Source organism: Lissotriton vulgaris, chromosome 12 (assembly GCF_964263255.1).
Source record: "Lissotriton vulgaris chromosome 12, aLisVul1.2, whole genome shotgun sequence".
NCBI classification, from domain to species: Eukaryota; Metazoa; Chordata; class Amphibia; order Caudata; family Salamandridae; genus Lissotriton; species Lissotriton vulgaris.
In genome coordinates, this window is record NC_141700.1 from 700,591,339 (window position 1) to 700,611,411 (window position 20,073).

General features: G+C 45.7%; 1 protein-coding gene across 1 annotated transcript in view; it reads left to right on the forward strand.

Annotated features, from left to right (window-relative positions):
- Positions 1–20,073, forward strand: part of LOC147678033 (uncharacterized) — a 238,598-nt gene that overhangs the window by 173,121 nt on the left and 45,404 nt on the right. The window contains exons 2-3 of the mRNA XM_086945606.1: positions 4,074–7,709; positions 9,448–9,552. Coding sequence (XP_086801732.1) covers positions 4,074–7,709; positions 9,448–9,552 — 3,741 coding nt within the window. The remainder of the gene's footprint in view (positions 1–4,073; positions 7,710–9,447; positions 9,553–20,073) is intronic.

Genomic DNA, 20,073 nt, shown 5'->3' on the forward strand with positions numbered 1-20,073 from the left:
TATCTAAAAGCTGCAGAAGCTAATAGAACTTTTTTCCTTCCGAGACAGAACTCTACAAGGCCATCTTTCCTTCCAGCTACAGTTGCAACATGTTTAGTAGAGTAGTATAAAGTTTTCCTTCACTTTGCCCTTCGTTTGAATAATGTCAGGAAACAGGGAGGACCAGATATACTAAGGGCTTGCATTGTCCTTGCATGCTGCATGTTGTTGCAGCACAAGTTCTAAAATGGGAGTTACAAAATCTTGTGTGACTTTTTAAAGAAATGTAATGTATCACAGCAGATCATTCTGCATGTATTTTGTTTTGGTAGGCATTCCATGGGTGGAGTATGGGAGCTCCCTTGCATCCTCCCATGAAATCTGAAGAAATTACAGATTTACTAAGGCAAAAAGTCTGGAATTGAGGCAAAGTGGTGCGCACACCACAGCGAGGCATAACAAGGAGAAATATCTTTATTTTGATTCATAATTTCCTTTTTACAAATGTGCTGAAGTCTGCAGCACACATAGGAAGAGGAACAAACCTCTAAGGATTGTTTTTGTGAAGAAAAGCACACCTTCATGCTCAAAATCAACCCTGCTTGTAATACAGGCACCCTTGCATCATGATGCAGAGGTGCCTGAATTGGTGCTAGGCAGCACGCAGTGCACCTATGCTAGGAGGGAGCAGAAGTGCACCATATCTTTGCAGATATGACACATTTCTGCTCTCTCTGTTTTACGCAACGCAGTGCAGCAAGTACTTTCTGTGTTGCGTAGCCTGAAATCTTAGTACTATCTGGCCTGGAGTTACTAATTAGAAAATAAAGATGGCCAGACTTACGAAGGCACTGCGTTGTCCTTGCATGTCGCATTTTGTTGCACGGCAGCACAGGTCCTTTAATTGAATTTACAAAGCCTTGTCTGGCTTTGTAAAAACATTTAATACAACACAGTGGCTCATGCTGCATCGCATTTCGTCGTAGTAGGCTTTCCATGGGTTGAGCACGGGGTCTCCTGTACATCCACTCACAGGATCTGATGCAATCCCAGATTTAGTAAAGGTAGTAAGCCTTGAATTGAGCCAAAAGTGTGCGCCTGGCACAGACAATCGTAACAAGGAGAACTATGGGGCATATTATCAAGCAATAGCGATAATTATCGCTATTGCTTGGTTAGAGACAAAAATTTACAGCTGAGCTGCGGCGATTTTTATCGCAGATAAACCTTGGTATTAACCAAGGTTTATCGCAAATGCGATAAAAATCGGCCACAATGCATGAATATCGCTGAAAAGTCAGCGATATTCATGCCTTACCGAGATAATGCTCTTAGCCATGTTATCCACCTCCCATTGGATAACATGGCTAAGAACTGCTCAGGGCAGGTGTTAGCTTTTGGAGATATTCGCGCTTAGCGCGAATATCTCCAAAAGTTGGTAATAGGAGATAGCGATGCTAGCGACTGTTTCCAGTCGCTAACATCTTGGCACGCCCACTTTGCATGCCATTAGTGATAAATATCTCTGACATGCAAAGTGGGGCCCAAGATGGTCGCTATCTCCTACTAGCTGTCGCTAACTGGTGTTAGTGACAGCTAGGTAATAGGGAGATCATTTTATCTCAGCTTTCTTGGCTTTTAAAGCCAAAAAAGCAGAGATAAACCCCCTTGATAATATGCCCCTATATATTTATTTCTCCTCGTTATTTCCTCTTTCCATATGTGCTGCATTCTGCAGCTCACATAGAAAGAGGAATACGAGTCTTAGAATTGTTTTTGTGCAGGAAGGTAAACAATACTGCCCGTAACACAAGCACACTTGGACCATGAAAGCATGCCTGCATCGGTGCTAGGTAGCACACAGTGTGCCAGCACTAGGAAGGGACAGATGTGCACCCTTTCTTGATAGATATGGCGCATTTCATCTCTCTCGGTTTCACAAAACACAATGAAGGACTTTCCCTTGCTCCTTTGCATTGCCTGAAAAGTTGGCAAATCTGGTCCGAAGTTTCAAAAGAAAAAATACAGTGCTCAACCAAACATTTGTCAGCATTTCCATTGAAATAGTTAGCCAGCTATTTAGGTCTTCTGCTGATTACACTCATTCCCTAATTTTAAATGCAGTCATACATTCAGGTCTATCCTATATGTAATATCCATTATTATCAAACAAAAACTGTGGCACACATGAAAAGTGACCCTCTCCTCATGCAAACTCATCCTACTGTTCCACACAATAAAATACCATATCCAAGGGTGCAGACAAAGCTCCATACATCTATAATACAAGTTATTATCAACCAATGCCTGATGGGAAAGCAGGCCTATCAATGTAAGAATGATGCTTAGAACAATCAATGGCTGAGGTGAGATTACATTTTCCTCTCCTCTTCCATATAATATCTTTGAATAGACTCTAGCCCGGGCTAAACAGAAGGGACCCTTAGGTAAATTTTTTACACAGAATTAAGGGGCATATTACCAAGGGTGGCGATAGGCAATTATCTCCGTTTTAGCCGCTGTTTTCGGCCGCTAAGCGGCGATAATTCTATTGCTCTATTAGCAAGCTGTCGCTAACTGATGTTAGCGACAGCTTTTAGGCGCTAGCGAGCCGTTTGGGGCCCGCTTTGCATGTCAGCGATATTTATCACTAATGACATTCAAAGTGGGCGTACCCAACCTGTTAGCGACTGAAAGCAGTCGCTAACGTCGCTATCGCCTATTAGCAAGGCAGGCGTAGCGATGGAAATATTCCCGCTATCGCTAAAAACTAACGCCTGCTCAGACCAGTTCTTAGCCATGTTATCCAATGGGAGGTGGATAACATGGCTAAGAGCATTTCGTCGCTAATGCGTGAATATCGCTGTATTCTCAGCGATATTCACGCATTTCGCCGCTATCGTTGGATATTTTAGCACAATGGAGAAAAACGTTGCTAATAGCATGTTTTCTCCGCTAACATATCCAGCGATAGGCAGCGATAAAAAAATCGTCACTAAGCCTATTTAGCGATAATTATCGCTACTTGTTGGTAATATGCGCCTATATGTGACAGCCTCACACCGACTGCCCACGTACTGGGAAGTTGTCCCAAACCACCTGTTCAGCAATTATCAAAATGGGATGGCCAGTTGATTCTAGGGTACTGTATCTTAGCTGGCCTACACTGAAACATGACCCATGTAGACCAGTGCTTAATTTGACCTAGTGCATGAAGATGGGGCTCACTGGCACTTAGTTTTGGGGAACAGCACTTATTTATGTTTTACAGATTTTGATCCAAAGCAAGAGAGAGAAAAACACAAACAGTGGAAAGAATGAGGAAAACATCACATGGGGATAGGGATTTAAAAAGGTATCTGCAAGAGTAAGAAAAAGAGGCCAGGAGTGTCAGACGGTGTATTATGCAGCCTGGGTATTCAACACCATGACCTTTAAAAACACCTGCAATCGGTTTCTAAGCAAAACTTTGGGGCTCACAACTTATTCTTTTTTAAATTAAACATTGACATAAACTAACCTTGGGTATCCAGAACCACACCTTTAAATGACACCCTTCTGGTCACTTATTTGCCCCGACCACGGCTAGTCTTTACTAGAATAGTAGACAACGTCTTGATCCTTTGCTAAAAAAATAAAAAGAGCCACAATGGCAAATTCCAAAATTGTCACTACACTGGGACTCCATGGCGTACTTTCTCATCAACAAGTATTACCTAAGTAATTTTATTATCCATGTCCTCACTATAAAAGCAATCTGGTGCACTCTATACAGTCATTAAGTAAAATATAAAAAGCTCCTCAGTATTTTTCGATAAAATTAAACAACAAACATCACAGACTTATGCTGCTCCCATGGACTTATTTTGCCGCTTCGTTCTTTAGTCCTGCCAATATTTACTCAGTAACAGCACCTTAAAAGAGATTTTTTGTCACCTGAATATATATACATATATATGTATAACTAGCTTGCATTTCTTTTAAAGGGGCCCATCCTACACTTCCCCACGGCTTGGGAGGGGCAGATTGGATAAACCATCCTCTCTGCTCTAGTGATGTAACTAACCATGTTATTTTTTTGTCTCTTTTAACAGAGAGTCCATGCATTTGTCCGACCACAAAGACGGAGAGTGCAACCATCACAGACAGCGAGACAACTTTAACCATGGGGATTAGGACTTCAGCTACCACCGAGAGGGTGACCACTACAACAACGGAGATTCGGGGCACAACTCTTACAGGGACTCCTTGCATTTGTACCACTTCCTCTATAGACAGTACAACTACAGGGAGCAAACCCACCAACTTTCCAGTGAGTGAGACCTCAGATCTCACAGACCACCAAACAACTCAATCCACTGACAACACCGTCAGTACAAATCCCACCACCATTGATACCAGTGAGAGCGCCATTACTGACAACACTGCCAGTACAAATCCCACCACCATCGACACCAGCGAGAGCGCTCTTACTGACAACACTGCCAGTACAAATCCCACCAGCATCGACACCAGCGAGAGCGCCATTACTGACAGCACTGTCAGTACAAATCCCACCACCATCGATAGCAGCGAGAGCGCCATTACTGACAACACTGCCAGTACAAATCCCACCACCATCGACACCAGCGAGAGCGCTATTACTGACAACACTGCCAGTACAAATCCCACCAGCATCGACACCAGCGAGAGCGCCATTACTGACAGCACTGTCAGTACAAATCCCACCACCATCGATAGCAGCGAGAGCGCCATTACTGACAACACTGCCAGTACAAATCCCACCACCATCGACACCAGTGAGAGCGCCATTACTGACAACACTGCCAGTACAAATCCCACCACAATCAACAGCAGTGAGAGCGCCATTACAGACAACAGTGCCAGTACAAATCCCACCACCATCGACACCAGTGAGAGCGCCATTACTGACAACACTGCCAGTACAAATCCCACCACCATCGACACCAGTGAGAGCCCCATTACTGACAACACTGCCAATACAAATCCCACCACCAGTGGCACCAGTGAGAGTGCCATTACTGACAACACTGCCAGTACAAATCCCACCACCATCGACACCAGTGAGCGCGCCATTACTGACAACACTGCCAGTACAAATCCCACCACCATCGACACCAGCGAGAGCGCCATTACTGACAACACTGCCAGTACAAATCCCACCAGCATCGACACCAGCGAGAGCGCCATTGCTGACAATACTGCCAGTACAAATCTCACCACCATCGATACCAGCGAAAGCGCCATTACTGACAACACTGCCAGTACAAATCCCACCACCATCGACACCAGTGAGAGCGCCATTACTGACAACACTGCCAGTACAAATCCCACCACAATCGACACCAGTGAGAGCGCCATTTCAGACAACAGTGCCAGTACAAATCCCACCACCATCGACACCAGTGAGAGCGCCATTACTGACAACACTGCCAGTACAAATCCCACCACCATCGACACCAGTGAGAGCGCCATTACTGACAACACTGCCAGTACAAATCCCACCACCAGCAGCACCAGTGAGAGCTCCATTACTGACAACACTGCCAGTACAAATCCCACCACCATCCACACCAGTGAGAGTGCCATTACTGACAACACTGCCAGTACAAATCCCACCACCATCGATACCAGCGAGAGTACCATTACTGACAACACTGCCAGTACAAATCCCACCACAATCGACACCAGTGAGAGCGCCATTACAGACAACACTGCCAGTACAAATCCCACCACCATCGACACTAGTGAGAACAACATTACGGACAACACTGCCAGTACAAATCCCACCACCAGCAGCACCAGTGAGAGCGCCATTACTGACAACACTGCCAGTACAAATCCCACCACCAGCAGCACCAGTGAGAGCTCCATTACTGACAACACTGCCAGTACAAATCCCACCACCATCGACACCAGTGAGAGCGCCATTACTGACAACACTGCCAGTACAAATTTCACCACCAGCAGCACCAGTGAGAGCACCATTACTGACAACACTGACAGTTCAAATCCCACCACCATTGGCACCAGTGAGAGCTCCGTTACTGACAACACTGCCAGTACAAATCCCACCACCATCGACACCAGCGAGAGTGCCATTACTGACAACACTGCCAGTACAAATCCCACCACAATCGACACCAGTGAGAGCGCCATTACAAACAACACTGCCAGCACAAATCCCACCACCATCGACACCAGTGAGAGCGCCATTACTGACAACACTGCCAGTACAAATCCCACCACCATCGACACCAGTGAGAGCGCCATTACTGACAACACTGCCAGTACAAATCCCACCACCAGCAGTACCAGTGAGAGCGCCATTACTGACAACACTGCCAGCACAAATCCCACCACCATCGACACCAGTGAGAGCGCCATTACTGACAACACTGCCAGTACAAACCCCACCACCATCGACACCAGTGAGAGCGCCATTACTGACAACACTGCCAGTACAAATCCCACCACCAGCAGTACCAGTGAGAGCGCCATTACTGACAACACTGCCAGTACAAATCCCACCACCAGCGGCACCAATGAAAGCCCCATTACTGACAACACTGCCAGTACAAATCCCACCACCAGCAGCACCAGTGAGAGCGCCATTACTGACAACACTGCCAGTACAAATCCCACCACCATTAGCACCAGTGAGAGCGCCGTTACCGTTACTGACAACACGGCCAGTATGAAGCCCACCATCATTGGCACCAGTGAGAGCTCTGTTACCGTTACTGACAACACAGCCAGTACGAAGCCCACTACCTTTGGCACCAGTGAGAGCTCTGTTACCGTTACTGACAACACAGCCAGTATGAAGCCCACCACCATTGGCACCAGTGAGAGTGCCGTTACCGACAACTCTGCCAGTACAAAGCCCACCACCATTGGCACCAGTGAGAGCACCGTTACCGTTACTGACAACACAGCCAGTACGAAGCCCACCACCATTGGCACCAGTGAGAGCTCTGTTACCGTTACTGACAACACAGCCAGTACGAAGCCCACCACCATTAGCACCAGTGAGAGCGCCGTTACCGTTACTGACAACACGGCCAGTACGAAGCCCACCACTATTGGCACCAGTGAGAGCTCTGTTACCGGTACTGACAACACGGCCAGTACGAAGCCCACCACCATTGGCACTAGTGAGAGCGCTGTTACCATTACTGACAACACGGCCAGTACGAAGCCCACCACCACTGGCACCAGTGAGAGCTCTGTTACCGTTACTGACAACACGGCCAGTACGAAGCCCACCACCATTGGCACCAGTGAGAGCGCCGTTACCGTTACTGACAACATGGCCAGTATGAAGCCCACCACCATTGGCACCAGTGAGAGTGCCGTTACTGACAACACTGCCAGTACAAAGCCCACCACCATTGGCACCAGTGAGAGCGCTGTTACCGTTACCGCCAACACAGCCAGTACGAAGCCCACCATCATTGGCACCAGTGATAGCGCTGTTACCGTTACCGCCAACACAGCCAGTAAGAAGCCCACCACCATTGGCTCCAGTGAGAGCGCCATTACAGTTACCACCAACACAGCCAGTACGAAGCCTACCACCATTGGCACCAGTGAGAGCGCTGTTAATGCCACCGACAGCAGTGCCATTACGAAGTCCACCGACAGCAGCACTACTGCCATAGTAACGTCAGCCAGCACGACTTCTGCTACTACTACTACTCCACAAGGTACCTGCTGTAAATTGTTAATATAATTATGCTTATCAGGGAAAAGAGTGTGCGAAATGTCAAGAAATCCTCCCCTGTGAGGATCCTGAGCACTTCTCCACACAGCCTCAAAGAGGAAGAATGAAAGCAAAAGAGGTGCCCACGTCAAAATAAAGTGTCCACAAATGTGACAACAAACCTAGTTCCAGGTGCATCCCATTTCTGAAAACCGGTGCTAAGCATGTGGCATCAGAGGGTCTCTAATGCTGGCAGGGGGGGAGAGAGGGTTAACTGTCCTTCTAGAAGGTTCTATGCTCACCACAAGTAAAGATGATATGTCAGGAAGTGAGCTAGTCCTTGAAAGAGATTGCCATGTAGGGGCGTGCTCGATCCTTTCTGCCTTGGGTTTTGCTGTGTAAAGGAAGTGGATGTCCAAGGGAAAGTGTCAAACTAGAAAGAAGTCATTCTTGTACGCTATGACGTATGTGCAGTTCACGCACTAGAGGAGTTCGTGACTGGAATGCCATACTGCGTGTTTTTGGGTAAATCCGGCGCACCGCTACCTCCACAGAGTGACACTACTCCACATTCATGGAGTGCGAGCACTCAGTTTACAGAGTATGAGACCAATACACCCACATGAAGGACAGGGAGTAGAGCATAGGGTCAGAAAGGCTGCTGATAGCAGAGCACAAAGAGAAGAGCACAGGACCATAAGTTCTGCTGATAGGAGAGCACCGGACCATAAAGGCTGCTGATAGAAGAACACGTGGAGCAGAACACAGGTTCACATGTGCTCTTTGATAGGACAGCAGAGGGAACAGAACACGTGGTCATGTGCGGTGCTGACTGGAGAGCACAGGGAGCAGAGCACAGGGCCAATGGGGCTGCTGATTTAAGAGCACAGGGCCATGTGGGATCCTGGGCCAATGGGGCTACTGATAGAAGAGCACAGGGCCATGTGCGCTGTTGATTGGAGAGCACAGGCAGCAGAGCATAGGGCCAATGGGGCTGCTGATAGAAGAGCACAGGGCCATGTGCGCTGTTGATTGGAGAGCACAGGCAGCAGAGCATAGGGCCAATGGGGCTGCTCAGTTAAGAGCACAGGGTCATGTGCACAGTTGATTGGAGAGCACAGGGAGCAGAGCATAGGGCCAATGGGGCTACTGATAGAAGAGCACAGGGCCATGTGCACTATTGATAGGAGAGCACCGGGAGCAGAGCACATAGTTACGAGTGCTGTCAATACTACAAAAGTGCCACGAAGGCTGCTAATAGCAGACCACGGGTCCTTAGATAATGTTGACATGGGCGCTCAGGAGCTTATGGGCTGTGTACATGTCAGCCCACGCTTGTGAGGTGACATGGTAGTACAGACAGATGTAGCTTTCTGATTTGAGAGCGCAGGTTCTTGTGGGCTGTTGATAGGAAAGCTTGGAGGTATGTGTGTTCTGTTGACATGAGAGAATAAGTGTGTGTGGACTGCTGACCAAGTACAAGTGTGTGTCTGCGCTGCAGAAATGAATATGCAGGCCGGCCTATGCTGCTGTGTGCCAGCTGCTGACGTGGGGGTTCAGGTGTGTGTAAGCCTGAGGTAAGAGCATAGGTGAGTGCGATCTGCTTACCTGGGAGGTCCCCTGCCCTGCTTCACAGGCAGGATTCAAAGCAGGGCTCTGCACACTGACTGACCATGAGAAGATAGTTCACTCTCACCAGTGCTGCTCCTCACAGATCATTCTAACATTCTGTTTCCATGCAGGCCTACAGTGTCAAAATGGAGGTACCTGGGACAGCATAAAGTGCATCTGCCGCCCACAGTACTATGGTCCTTTGTGTGAACACATCATAGATGACGTTGTTCTTGGTAAGTGTAACTGTTCTCTTTCAAGCACATTATCTCCCTGGGGGTGCATGACGGGGTGTGTGGGTGGCGCGGTTATCACGTGCAACGGGCGCGCCCTTGTAGCGCGGAATCAGAGTATGACTGTAAACAATCATAAGTGCACACCTATGCGTCCACTCCCAGTCCGCGCCACTGTGATTTTACCCTATACAACAAGCTCTCTTTAAACATGGCAGACTGGGAACCAGTACTAGGCTCTACTACAGTATGCAACCCACCCTGGGTTCCCTTTCCTGTCTCTTTTCAAACTCTCTCTCTCTCTCCCCCTCCTTATCTCTCTCTCTCTCTCTCTCACACATTTTACCTGCGGTGCCCGCAGCCATGAACCCTGGGAGCCAGTGACAGAGACAAGGTCATGACCTTCAAAAGCCGGCCTTCAATGGCTCCAGGCCCCTAGGGAAATTCCCTTTGGAATATATGGCCAATCCGGCTACTCTACTTAAGCGATGAGCTTAGAAATGCCCACTTACCACCCTACATAGCTAATCACTTTGGTTTGTCAAGCAACCCACACCGTCCAACAGCTCCTGTCTAAATAACCCACATTCAAAGGATAGGAAAGCAAAACTAAAGTCAATTGCAAATTCTAATTTATAAATATATTTACAGAGGACTTGAACTGGATTTCATAAAAAAGCATATTACTATCTACACCTGACTTCTTACGAGAGGCCTTGGAAAGACTGCAGCTGATGTTGAAACTGTAATCAAAAGGTAGGATGACCAGACGTCCCACATATGCCCAGACAGTCCCGATTTTTCAAGGGCTGTCCCAACGCCCTGATACTTTTTTCTAAAAAGTCCCGGGGGCATATTATCAACAACTAGCATTATTTATCGCTAAATAAGCTTAGCGACATGTTTTCTATCGCCGTGAATTGCCGGATTTTATTGCAGAGATAACGTGCTATTAGCAATGCTTATTTCAAATGCGATAACATTTCTGGCGAAAGCGGCAAAATGCTTGAATATCGCTGGAAATCCAGCGATATTCAGGCATTAACGCCAATAGGTTCTTAACCTGAATATCCACCTCCCATTGGATATACAGGTTAAGAAGTGGTCTGAGCAGGCGTTCATTTTTAGCAATATTCGTGCAAACTTTTTTATCGCTACGCCTGCGTTGATAATAGGTGATAGAGATGTTAGTGACTGCTTTCAGTCGCTAACAGGTTGAATACGCCCACTTTGCATGTCATTAGCGATAAATATCGCTGACATGCAAAGCGGGCCCCAAACTGCTCGCTATCGCCTCAAAGCTGTCACTAACTGATGTTAGCAACAGCTTGCTAATAGGGCGATGAAATTATCGCCGCTTTGCGGCCGAAAACAGCCGCAAAAGCGGCGATAATTTCATATCGCCCGCCTTGCTAATATGCCCCTGGTTTTTGAGAAGTGTGGGTGAACGTGCACATTAATCACAGTGTTGTGGAGGCTCACGTGTCAACCTACCCTCTCATCACACCTTAATCTATTTAGATCTCTTGCTGTGCTGTCTCTCCTCATTCAGGCAGCATAGCAAGCTCTAAAGAGGGGCGAATCAGGGCTGCAGATCACGTAAGTCAAGGCTGGGTACACCAGCCCGACCCTGGATCTCTTCACAGCAAGGGAGGGATTGTTATATATATTCATTGAAAAAACAATGGTGAAAGTGAGGTTATAGGTGAAATGTTCAGTAACAACGTAACACTTTAAACTCTAAACACCACTGAAATTCACCAGTTATAATTCTCTCAAGTAACTATAACTCTCCCCCGCCATGTATAGTGATATTATCAATGATGTACAAATAGATGTCATGAGTGATGTAATATGTAGGTTAAATTGCAGTGCATTGTGAGGGGGTGAGTTAAAGTGACGTTAGGGCATGAGTTATAGTTACTTGAGATAACTTCCTTGTTGTTGACATCTCACAAATTACTAGAGGCCATCCAGCAAGGGGAATAGCCAGCTGCCTGAAAACATAAAAATTCACTTATTTACGGACTCTTCAGATATCTAATATTACTACTAACAGATACTTGTGTACATAAAGGGGTATTACTACTTTGGATTACACCTTCACAATCACCCTTTTGTTTAACTCATGCAACACCCACGCTGTGTGTGCATAATTCTGTTTAATGAAACAGGATTTAGTCAATAGTCATCCATCACTGATAATATAGTTGCTCTGTCCTATCTTGTGCATTTAGCTTCTTTGCCCTTTCTCCCGCCATTCTTCTCATGCTTTCCAGATTACTCAGCAGCCTTTGATGGTGTTGATCGAAACAAACTCTTGTCTAGGCTTGCTGGCTGAGAAACCCATCTACCTTACTTAGAGCAATTATTTCTCTTTACTCGGACACATGGGTTCGTGTTAAGACAGGTAAAGAGAATTGAGCCACAAACCATTTTGCCAGACAAGGGTGCACGGCCAGTGCTTAATTTGAGTCGATGGTTTCCGGTGCTTGGTACCGCCCCTTTATCGTCAGCACTGGTGGTAATAGTGCAAACTCAACCCAAAGGTATTGGAGCGCTTTTCATGAGCACCAGTTAAGGACACATTCACTTTTTGTAGGGACGGGGAGATTGAGTGATTTGTCCAGAATCACAGGATGTTGAGGCTAGACCAAGGTTCAAACCTAGTTCCCCAGCTCCAAAGTCAGTAGCTCTGACCATTAGGCCACATCACCCCTCCCGCATGTAGGGTTTCATGGTTAGTAGTTAGTTCAGTTATATGTGGCAGTAATAGGAGCAATATGCTGGTGCAAGTTGCCTCCTGGCGACAGATCTGTCACTTATTTTTTCATAAATTACCCAGTGGGTGCACCTTACCCGTATGTTGTTCAAACTCTATACAACCGACATGGGTCGCACACTCCTAAAGGCAAACACAATCCCACGAGGATTGGAACACACAGGCTGCCAGGTAGTCAATATGCCGATGTCTTGCATTCTTGACCACACTAAAATGGGCTTGCAGTGCACCCTCACTGAGCTAAACATCTATAATGAAAATAAGAAGTTGGTGGCTAATTCTGACAAAGCAAAGGTGATGATCCTTGGGAGATATAAGAATAAATCGAAACTGTAATGTAGGTTAAGACATTTAACAGTTTCGCAAACATCAAATTTCAACTTCCCAGGCGTATGATTTACAGACAGCGGCAAGCCAAGTTTACAACTAAAATACATCTCTAGGAGATATTCAGCAGTTATCTTTGAGTCATGCAAATTTAACTCACATCTATTGGAACTTCAGCAGATTTAATTACAAGAGTCAAACTATTACCAAATCTCTCATATGGCCATCACGCCCAAATAGGGAAGTCACCCCCTTCACTGGATAAAATGCAGTGTGCGGCCTACAGGAGGATGTTCACCTTCCTAAATACACTTGTCGTTCATTCCTATGGCTTGACTTTGCCTTGACTGGCCAAGAGTTTGAATGTAGACCTCTTTCATGACATATTACTCCTCAATCCTGCAAGCCAAACCAGACGCTTTAAAGAAGGCCCTTCAGGACAATCCATGGAATGACGGCCAAAGACATAGACGTAAGCATGCAGACCTATCTTCTGCCACCGTCTCCTACTCTGGTTTAAAATCAACTCTGCATCAGTAGGTCATGTCTCGCTCAAGGAAGGTTGATGTGAGCACTGTTTAAGCAATCACTTATGGTTCACAGATAGTAAAACCCCACGAAGGCATGAAATTGCCATCATGTCTAAAGGCAGCTCTTTGTAGGGAGACCAGGCTCCGAATTCCACAACGAGACACAACAATGGTCCTTCCAATAAATGGATTCCACTTCCACTGCTCAACAACAGTGCACGGGACAGGCACCTGCAGGTTCTGCAATTACAAAAGAGTCTATGCTTCCTTTGCTGTGTTGCTGAACTTTTCACTGCACTACATACTTTATTAAAATCAAGGGGCAGATTTACAAGCCCCTTGCGCCAATTTTGCGTCACTTTTCCCATGTTGAAATAGACGCAAAAGTGGCGCAAGTGGCTTGTAAATCTGCCCCAAAGTTCTTAGAGCGTGGGATCTCCACTTGCAAAGATGCCTAGGACTTTTGAATGACAACCAGCGTCCCCATGGACTTGGCACGTGTTGGATAGTTCGTCAATATAGCACACTCTGCCATTAAATTACGAAGAAAGCCAGCGGTTGCTGACCGAGCCTCAAAGTACTATGGGCCACATGTAGGTAAAAAACATTTACTGATTTTAAAATACCGAATTGTACCGATTCGGTATTTCAAAATCGGTAAATGGTATGTAGGTCCCAACATCTGGATTCGTTACCGAATCCTTAACAATTCTTTAATTACCGATTCGGTAAATACCGAATCGGTAATGCCCATTCATTCCTATGGGCTTTGAAGCCCATAGGAATGATTAGGCATTACCGATTCGGTATTTACCGAATCGGTAATTAAAGGATTCACAAGGGTGCAGGGGTTGTCACTTTGACACCCTCTGGCACCCCCAAAACAGGCACAGGTGCCATGTGGCAGGCATACCTGCCCTAAGGGCAGGTCTGCCTGTCACATGACATAGGTGTGCATGCACACATGTGCATGCACACCGGAATCGGTATTTTACCATCAAATTGGTTTTGATGGTAAAATACCGATTCGTTAAGGCTCCTGGGGCTCTAAAGAGTCCCACCTACATATGGGTGGCTTCAAATCGGTAAATTTACCGATGTTTTATTTTACCGAATCGGTAAAATTACCGAATCTGTAATTTTACCGATTCGGTAAAATATTGCCCCCTACATGCCAAAACTTGTAAACCGGTCGGTAACGGCCGAAAATACAGATTTTCGGCCGTTACCGACCGACCTACATCTGGCCCTATGTGAGCTAACAGTTTATAATTCTCGCCCTGTGTCCAACCAGGAATCATTTTTGGCACGTTGCACTTTATCTTTTTATAGCTATCTTCACTAGCTTTGATCACACCTTATTTAGATATCCATATTGTTGCTGTGCTATATTATTCTTTTATGTAATGGTACCATTTTTAAATAATTGACCCAGAAATACTTGCACACACACTTATTTACGTAATACTTTTTTTATTAACACGTCTTGTAAAGTGCTGCTTTTCGCCTTTCAGTAATTTCACTGACAAAACTAAAGAAAGTCCAAATTGATAATTGTGCTGCGATGTTCAAGACCAATAGGGCAGGCAAATGTCTGGTAGTCTTGAGTTATTACTGATGTTATTTGACGAGCTTTTAGGAAAGCACATTTTAAAAGGTCAGTTTTGAGGAATTTCCTGAACTCTGAGTAGCTGGTATCGGCTTCTGAAGGTATCCAGGGCCGTTGCCTCAGTTTGATTTGTGGATGGTGCAGCAGGCCTAACCAATAAGAAAAGGGCAGTGGGGACATGTGGCCCCATTCCCTGGGGCCGAATTTTAAATGAAGGGGGAATAATACCATTCCATAAGGGCATGGAGAAGTGTGGCTCAATGGTTAGAGTAGGCAGACCTCGATGCAGAGCTCTGGCCAGGGACCAGGGTTCGATTCCTGCCCCGGCGGGTCTTGGGCTCATTAATTCGCCTGACTGGATATTCTCGCCTCAGTGCCTATTCTGATCATGGGTCCCACGCTGCAACTCTGGGCAATAGCTTGCTTAGTCTCCACAACGGCCCCCACAACGCAAGGGATGCCTGGTCTGCACCATGGGGGTGCCCAGGAGTGGACACTTCACAGGGAAAGCCAGGAAGGGTTCCCTTATGGTATTCATACAAGTGCCGGGAAGCCCACTGTGGGTAGCTGTGCGCTATACAAGTACAAAAACATTTACATTTACATTTGCATCTCTACGAAATCTAGCTGCATACTGTTGAAAAGACCACCTGATCTCCCTCTTTGGCTTAAAGACTACAGTTCTTCTTGCATTTAACTGTTGGCTTGTAGCACACTGGTGACATAACTCTGCTACAACTACACGGAACATAGGGGGAAACCAGTAAGTGCATAAGAGAGGAACCATTGCATCTTGACCTATATGAGTAACACCGTGGAAATAGTGTGCCATGGGGGTAACAAGGAGACATGCAGCATAAGGAGGCCATATGGTGCAAGTTGCCTCCTGACGATAGCTCTGTCACTTATTTTTTCATAAATTACCCACTGGGTGCGCCTTACCCCTATGCTGTTCAAACTCTATACAACCGACATAGGTCGCACACTCCTAAAGGCAAACACAATCCCACGAGGATTGGAACACACAGGCTGCCAGGTAGTCAATATGCCGATGACTTGCATTCTTGACCACACTAAAATGGGCTTGCAGTGCACCCTCACTGAGCTAAATATCTATAATGAAAATAAGAAGTTGGTGGCTAATTCTGACAAAACAAAGGTGATGATCCTTGGGAGATATAAGAATACATCGAAACTGTAATGGAGGTTAAGGCATTTAACAGTTTCGCAAACATCAAATTTCAACTTCCCAGGCGTATGATTTACAGACAGCGGCAAGCCAAGTTTACAACTAAAATACATCTCTAGGAGATATTCAGCAGTTATCTTTGAGTCATGCAAATTTAACTCACATCTATTGCCCTTCAGCAGATTTAATTACAAGAGTCAAACTATTACCAAATCTCTCATATGGCCATCACGCCCAAATAGGGAAGTCACCCCCTTCACTGGATAAAATGCAGTGTGTGGCCTACAGGAGAATGGTTCACCTTCCTAAATACACTTGTCGTTCATTGCTATGGCTTGAGTTTGCCTTGACTGGCCAGGAGTTCGAATGTAGACCTCTTTCATGACATATTACTGCTCAATCCTGCAAGCCAAACCAGACGCTTTAAAGAAGGCCCTTCAGGACAATCCATGGAATGAGGGCCAAAGACATAGATGTAAGCATGCAGACCTATCTTCTGCCACCGTCTCCTACTCTGGTTTAAAATCAACTCTGCATCAGCAGGTCATGTCTCGCTCAAGGAAAAGTGGAGAAGTGTGGCTCACTGGTTAGAGGAGGCAGACCTGGAAGCAGAGGTCAGCCCGGGACCAGGGTTCAATTCCTGGCTTGGCGGGGTCTTGAGTCCTAAAAATGTCCATGGACTCGACAATTCTCGCTCCGGTGCCTACTCGATTCACGGGTTCACACTCTGCGACTCTGGGCAATAGCTTGCTTAAACTTTACAACCCCCCTCGCGGCGGGATGCCTGTCTTTCACCTTGCGGATACCCTGCCGGGGTTATCTCACAGGGGAATACCAGGACGGGTTCCCTAAGCAAGCGCTTAGAAACCGCTCGGTGATTTGCGCTATATAAATTCCTGTACATTTACATTTACAAGGAAGGTTGATGTGAGCACTGTTTAAGCAATCACTTATGGTTCACGGATAGTAAAATCCCACGAAGGCATGAAATTGCCATCATGTTTAAAGGCAGCTCTTTGTAGGGAGACCAGGCTCCGAATTCCACAACGAGACACAACAATGGTCCTTCCAATAAATGGATTCCACTTCCACTGCTCAACAACAGTGCACGGGACATGCACCTGCAGGTTCTGCAATTACAAAAGAGTCTATGCTTCCTTTGCTGTGTTGCTGCTCAGAACTTTTCACTGCACTACATACTTTATTAAAATCAAGGGGCAGATTTACAAGCCCCTTGCGCCAATTTTGCGTCACTTTTCCCATGTTGAAATAGACGCAAAAGTGGCGCAAGTGGCTTGTAAATCTGCCCCAAAGTTCTTAGAGCGTGGGATCTCCACTTGCAAAGATGCCTAGGACTTTTGAATGACAACCAGCGTCCCCATGGACTTGGCACGTGTTGGATAGTTCGTCAATATAGCCCACTCTGCCATTAAATTACGAAGAAAACCAGCGGTTGCTGACCGAGCCTCAAAGTACTATGGGCCAGATGTAGGTAAAAAACATTTACCGATTTTAAAATACCGAATTGTACCGATTCGGTATTTCAAAATCGGTAAATGGTATGTAGGTCCCAACATCTGGATTCGTTACCGAATCCTTAACAATTCTTTAATTACCCATTCGGTAAATACCGAATCGGTAATGCCCATTCATTCCTATGGGCTTTGAAGCCCATAGGAATGATTAGGCATTACCGATTCGGTATTTACCGAATCGGTAATTAAAGAATTCACAAGGGTGCAGGGGGTGTCAGTTTGACACCCTCTGGCACCCCCAAAACAGGCACAGGTGCCATGTGGCAGGCATACCTGCCCTAAGGGCAGGTCTGCCTGTCACATGACATAGGTGTGCATGCACACATGTGCATGCACACCGGAATCGGTATTTTACCATCAAATTGGTTTTGATGGTAAAATACCGATTCGTTAAGGCTCCTGGGGCTCTAAAGAGTCCCACCTACATATGGGTGGCTTCAAATCGGTAAATTTACCGATGTTTTATTTTACCGAATCGGTAAAATTACCGAATCGGTAATTTTACCGATTCGGTAAAATATTGCCCCCTACATGCCAAAACTTGTAAACCGGTCGGTAACGGCCGAAAATACCGATTTTCGGCCGTTACCGACCGACCTACATCTGGCCCATAGTGAGCTAACAGTTTATAATTCTCGCCCTGTGTCCAACCAGGAATCATTTTTGGCACGTTGCACTTTATCTTTTTATAGCTATCTTCACTAACTTTGATCACACCTTATTTAGATATCCATATTGTTGCTGTGCTATATTATTCTTTTATGTAATGGTACCATTTTTAAATAATTGACCCAGAAATACTTGCACACACACTTATTTACGTAATACTTTTTTTATTAACACGTCTTGTAAAGTGCTGCTTTTCTCCTTTCAGTAATTTCACTGACAAAACTAAACAAAGTCCAAATTGATAATTGTGCTGCGATGTTCAAGACCAATAGGGAAGGCAAATGTCTGGTAGTCTTGAGTTACTACTGATGTTATTTGACGAGCTTTTAGGAAAGCACATTTTAAAAGGTCAGTTTTGAGGAATTTCCTGAACTCTGAGTAGCTGGTATCGGCTTCTGAAGGTATCCAGGGCCGTTGCCTCAGTTTGATTTGTGGATGGTGCAGCAGGCCTAACCAATAAGAAAAGGGCAGTGGGGACATGTGGCCCCATTCCCTGGGGCCGAATTTTAAATGAAGGGGGAATAATACCATTGCATAAGGGCATCTCTACGAAATCAAGCTGCATACTGTTGAAAAGACCACCTGATCTCCCTCTTTGGCTTAAAGACTACAGTTCTTCTTGCATTTAACTGTTGGCATGTAGCACACTGGTGACGTAATTCTGCTACAACTACACGGAACATAGGGGGAAACCAGTAAGTGCATAAGAGAGGAACCATTGCATCTTGACCTATATGAGTAACACCATGGAAATAACGTGCCATAGGGGGTAACAAGGAGACATGCAGCATAAGGAGGCCATCTACAGAAACCCAAAAAGTATCCTCAATTTTAGCACACCCTGCCATGACCTACCCACATCTCTTGCTCACTGCCTGGTGCTTCTTCCGGCACAGTCTTCACTTCTTCCCACGTATCAGCAACAGCCAGCAAGAGGCTCATGGAAATTTTAGATCCATTTGAATAATTTTCATTGAAGGTGCAAGACCCAACGGCACGATGCCTGGCTGTTTCATCCATGTAGCAATTGTCAGAAGTTTCATAGTCTTTTCCCCTCTTGTGAGCTGCTCACTTCAGTAGAGCTACTATAGCAGTCATCTAGACTAGGTAGATGGTGACTTTTAAATTGTCAAAGACACAACAGGCCCCAGAAAGAGCGATCAGTTATGCCACATGTGCAGAGGTTACATTACACAACCAGGAGTCTTCCACTGCACCTTCCAAGGTGAAAACTGAATATGCTGCTTTCAAACTGCATCTGTCATCTCTCAAGTAAGAACTAACTACAAACAACATACAATCAGACTCTTCCGGAGAGCCATCTCAAATATCAGGTCTTGGCTTGGTACACAATTCTGTCACATCGAGGCAGTCATGATCAAATCTATCATCATTTTAATTAGCAACAGGTAATGGCAACAATGTGGCAGGGTTGAGACAGGTGCGCCTATGTAGAGTGATGTTTTCTGTGGAAAGAACAACTTGCTCATATTTGATCAATCGACTATTACTCATGTGTTGTGTTTGGATAAGTAAGATTATGATGGAATGAGAGACCATGACAGTAATAGGGTATCCCATGACAATGCCCTCACATTGCTGAATGCTGACACCAACTGCGGCCATCACTTTAGGCAGCCCAATAATGCTGCAGCTACTGGATCAAGAGTGGATAAAAAATAAGTCACTGGTCATTTGGAATTTCCATGTGTTTAGGTTAGTAATGACAGGGAGACACTTTCCCTCACAGAATAATACAGTATAAACAGCTTCTCCAAATCTAGCATTCCTACAGCCAGTGTGCAACAAAGACATTCTCTCACCTAGAAGAAGGCATTTTCACACTCATTGCCCCATGGTAGTGGATCTGACACATACATATG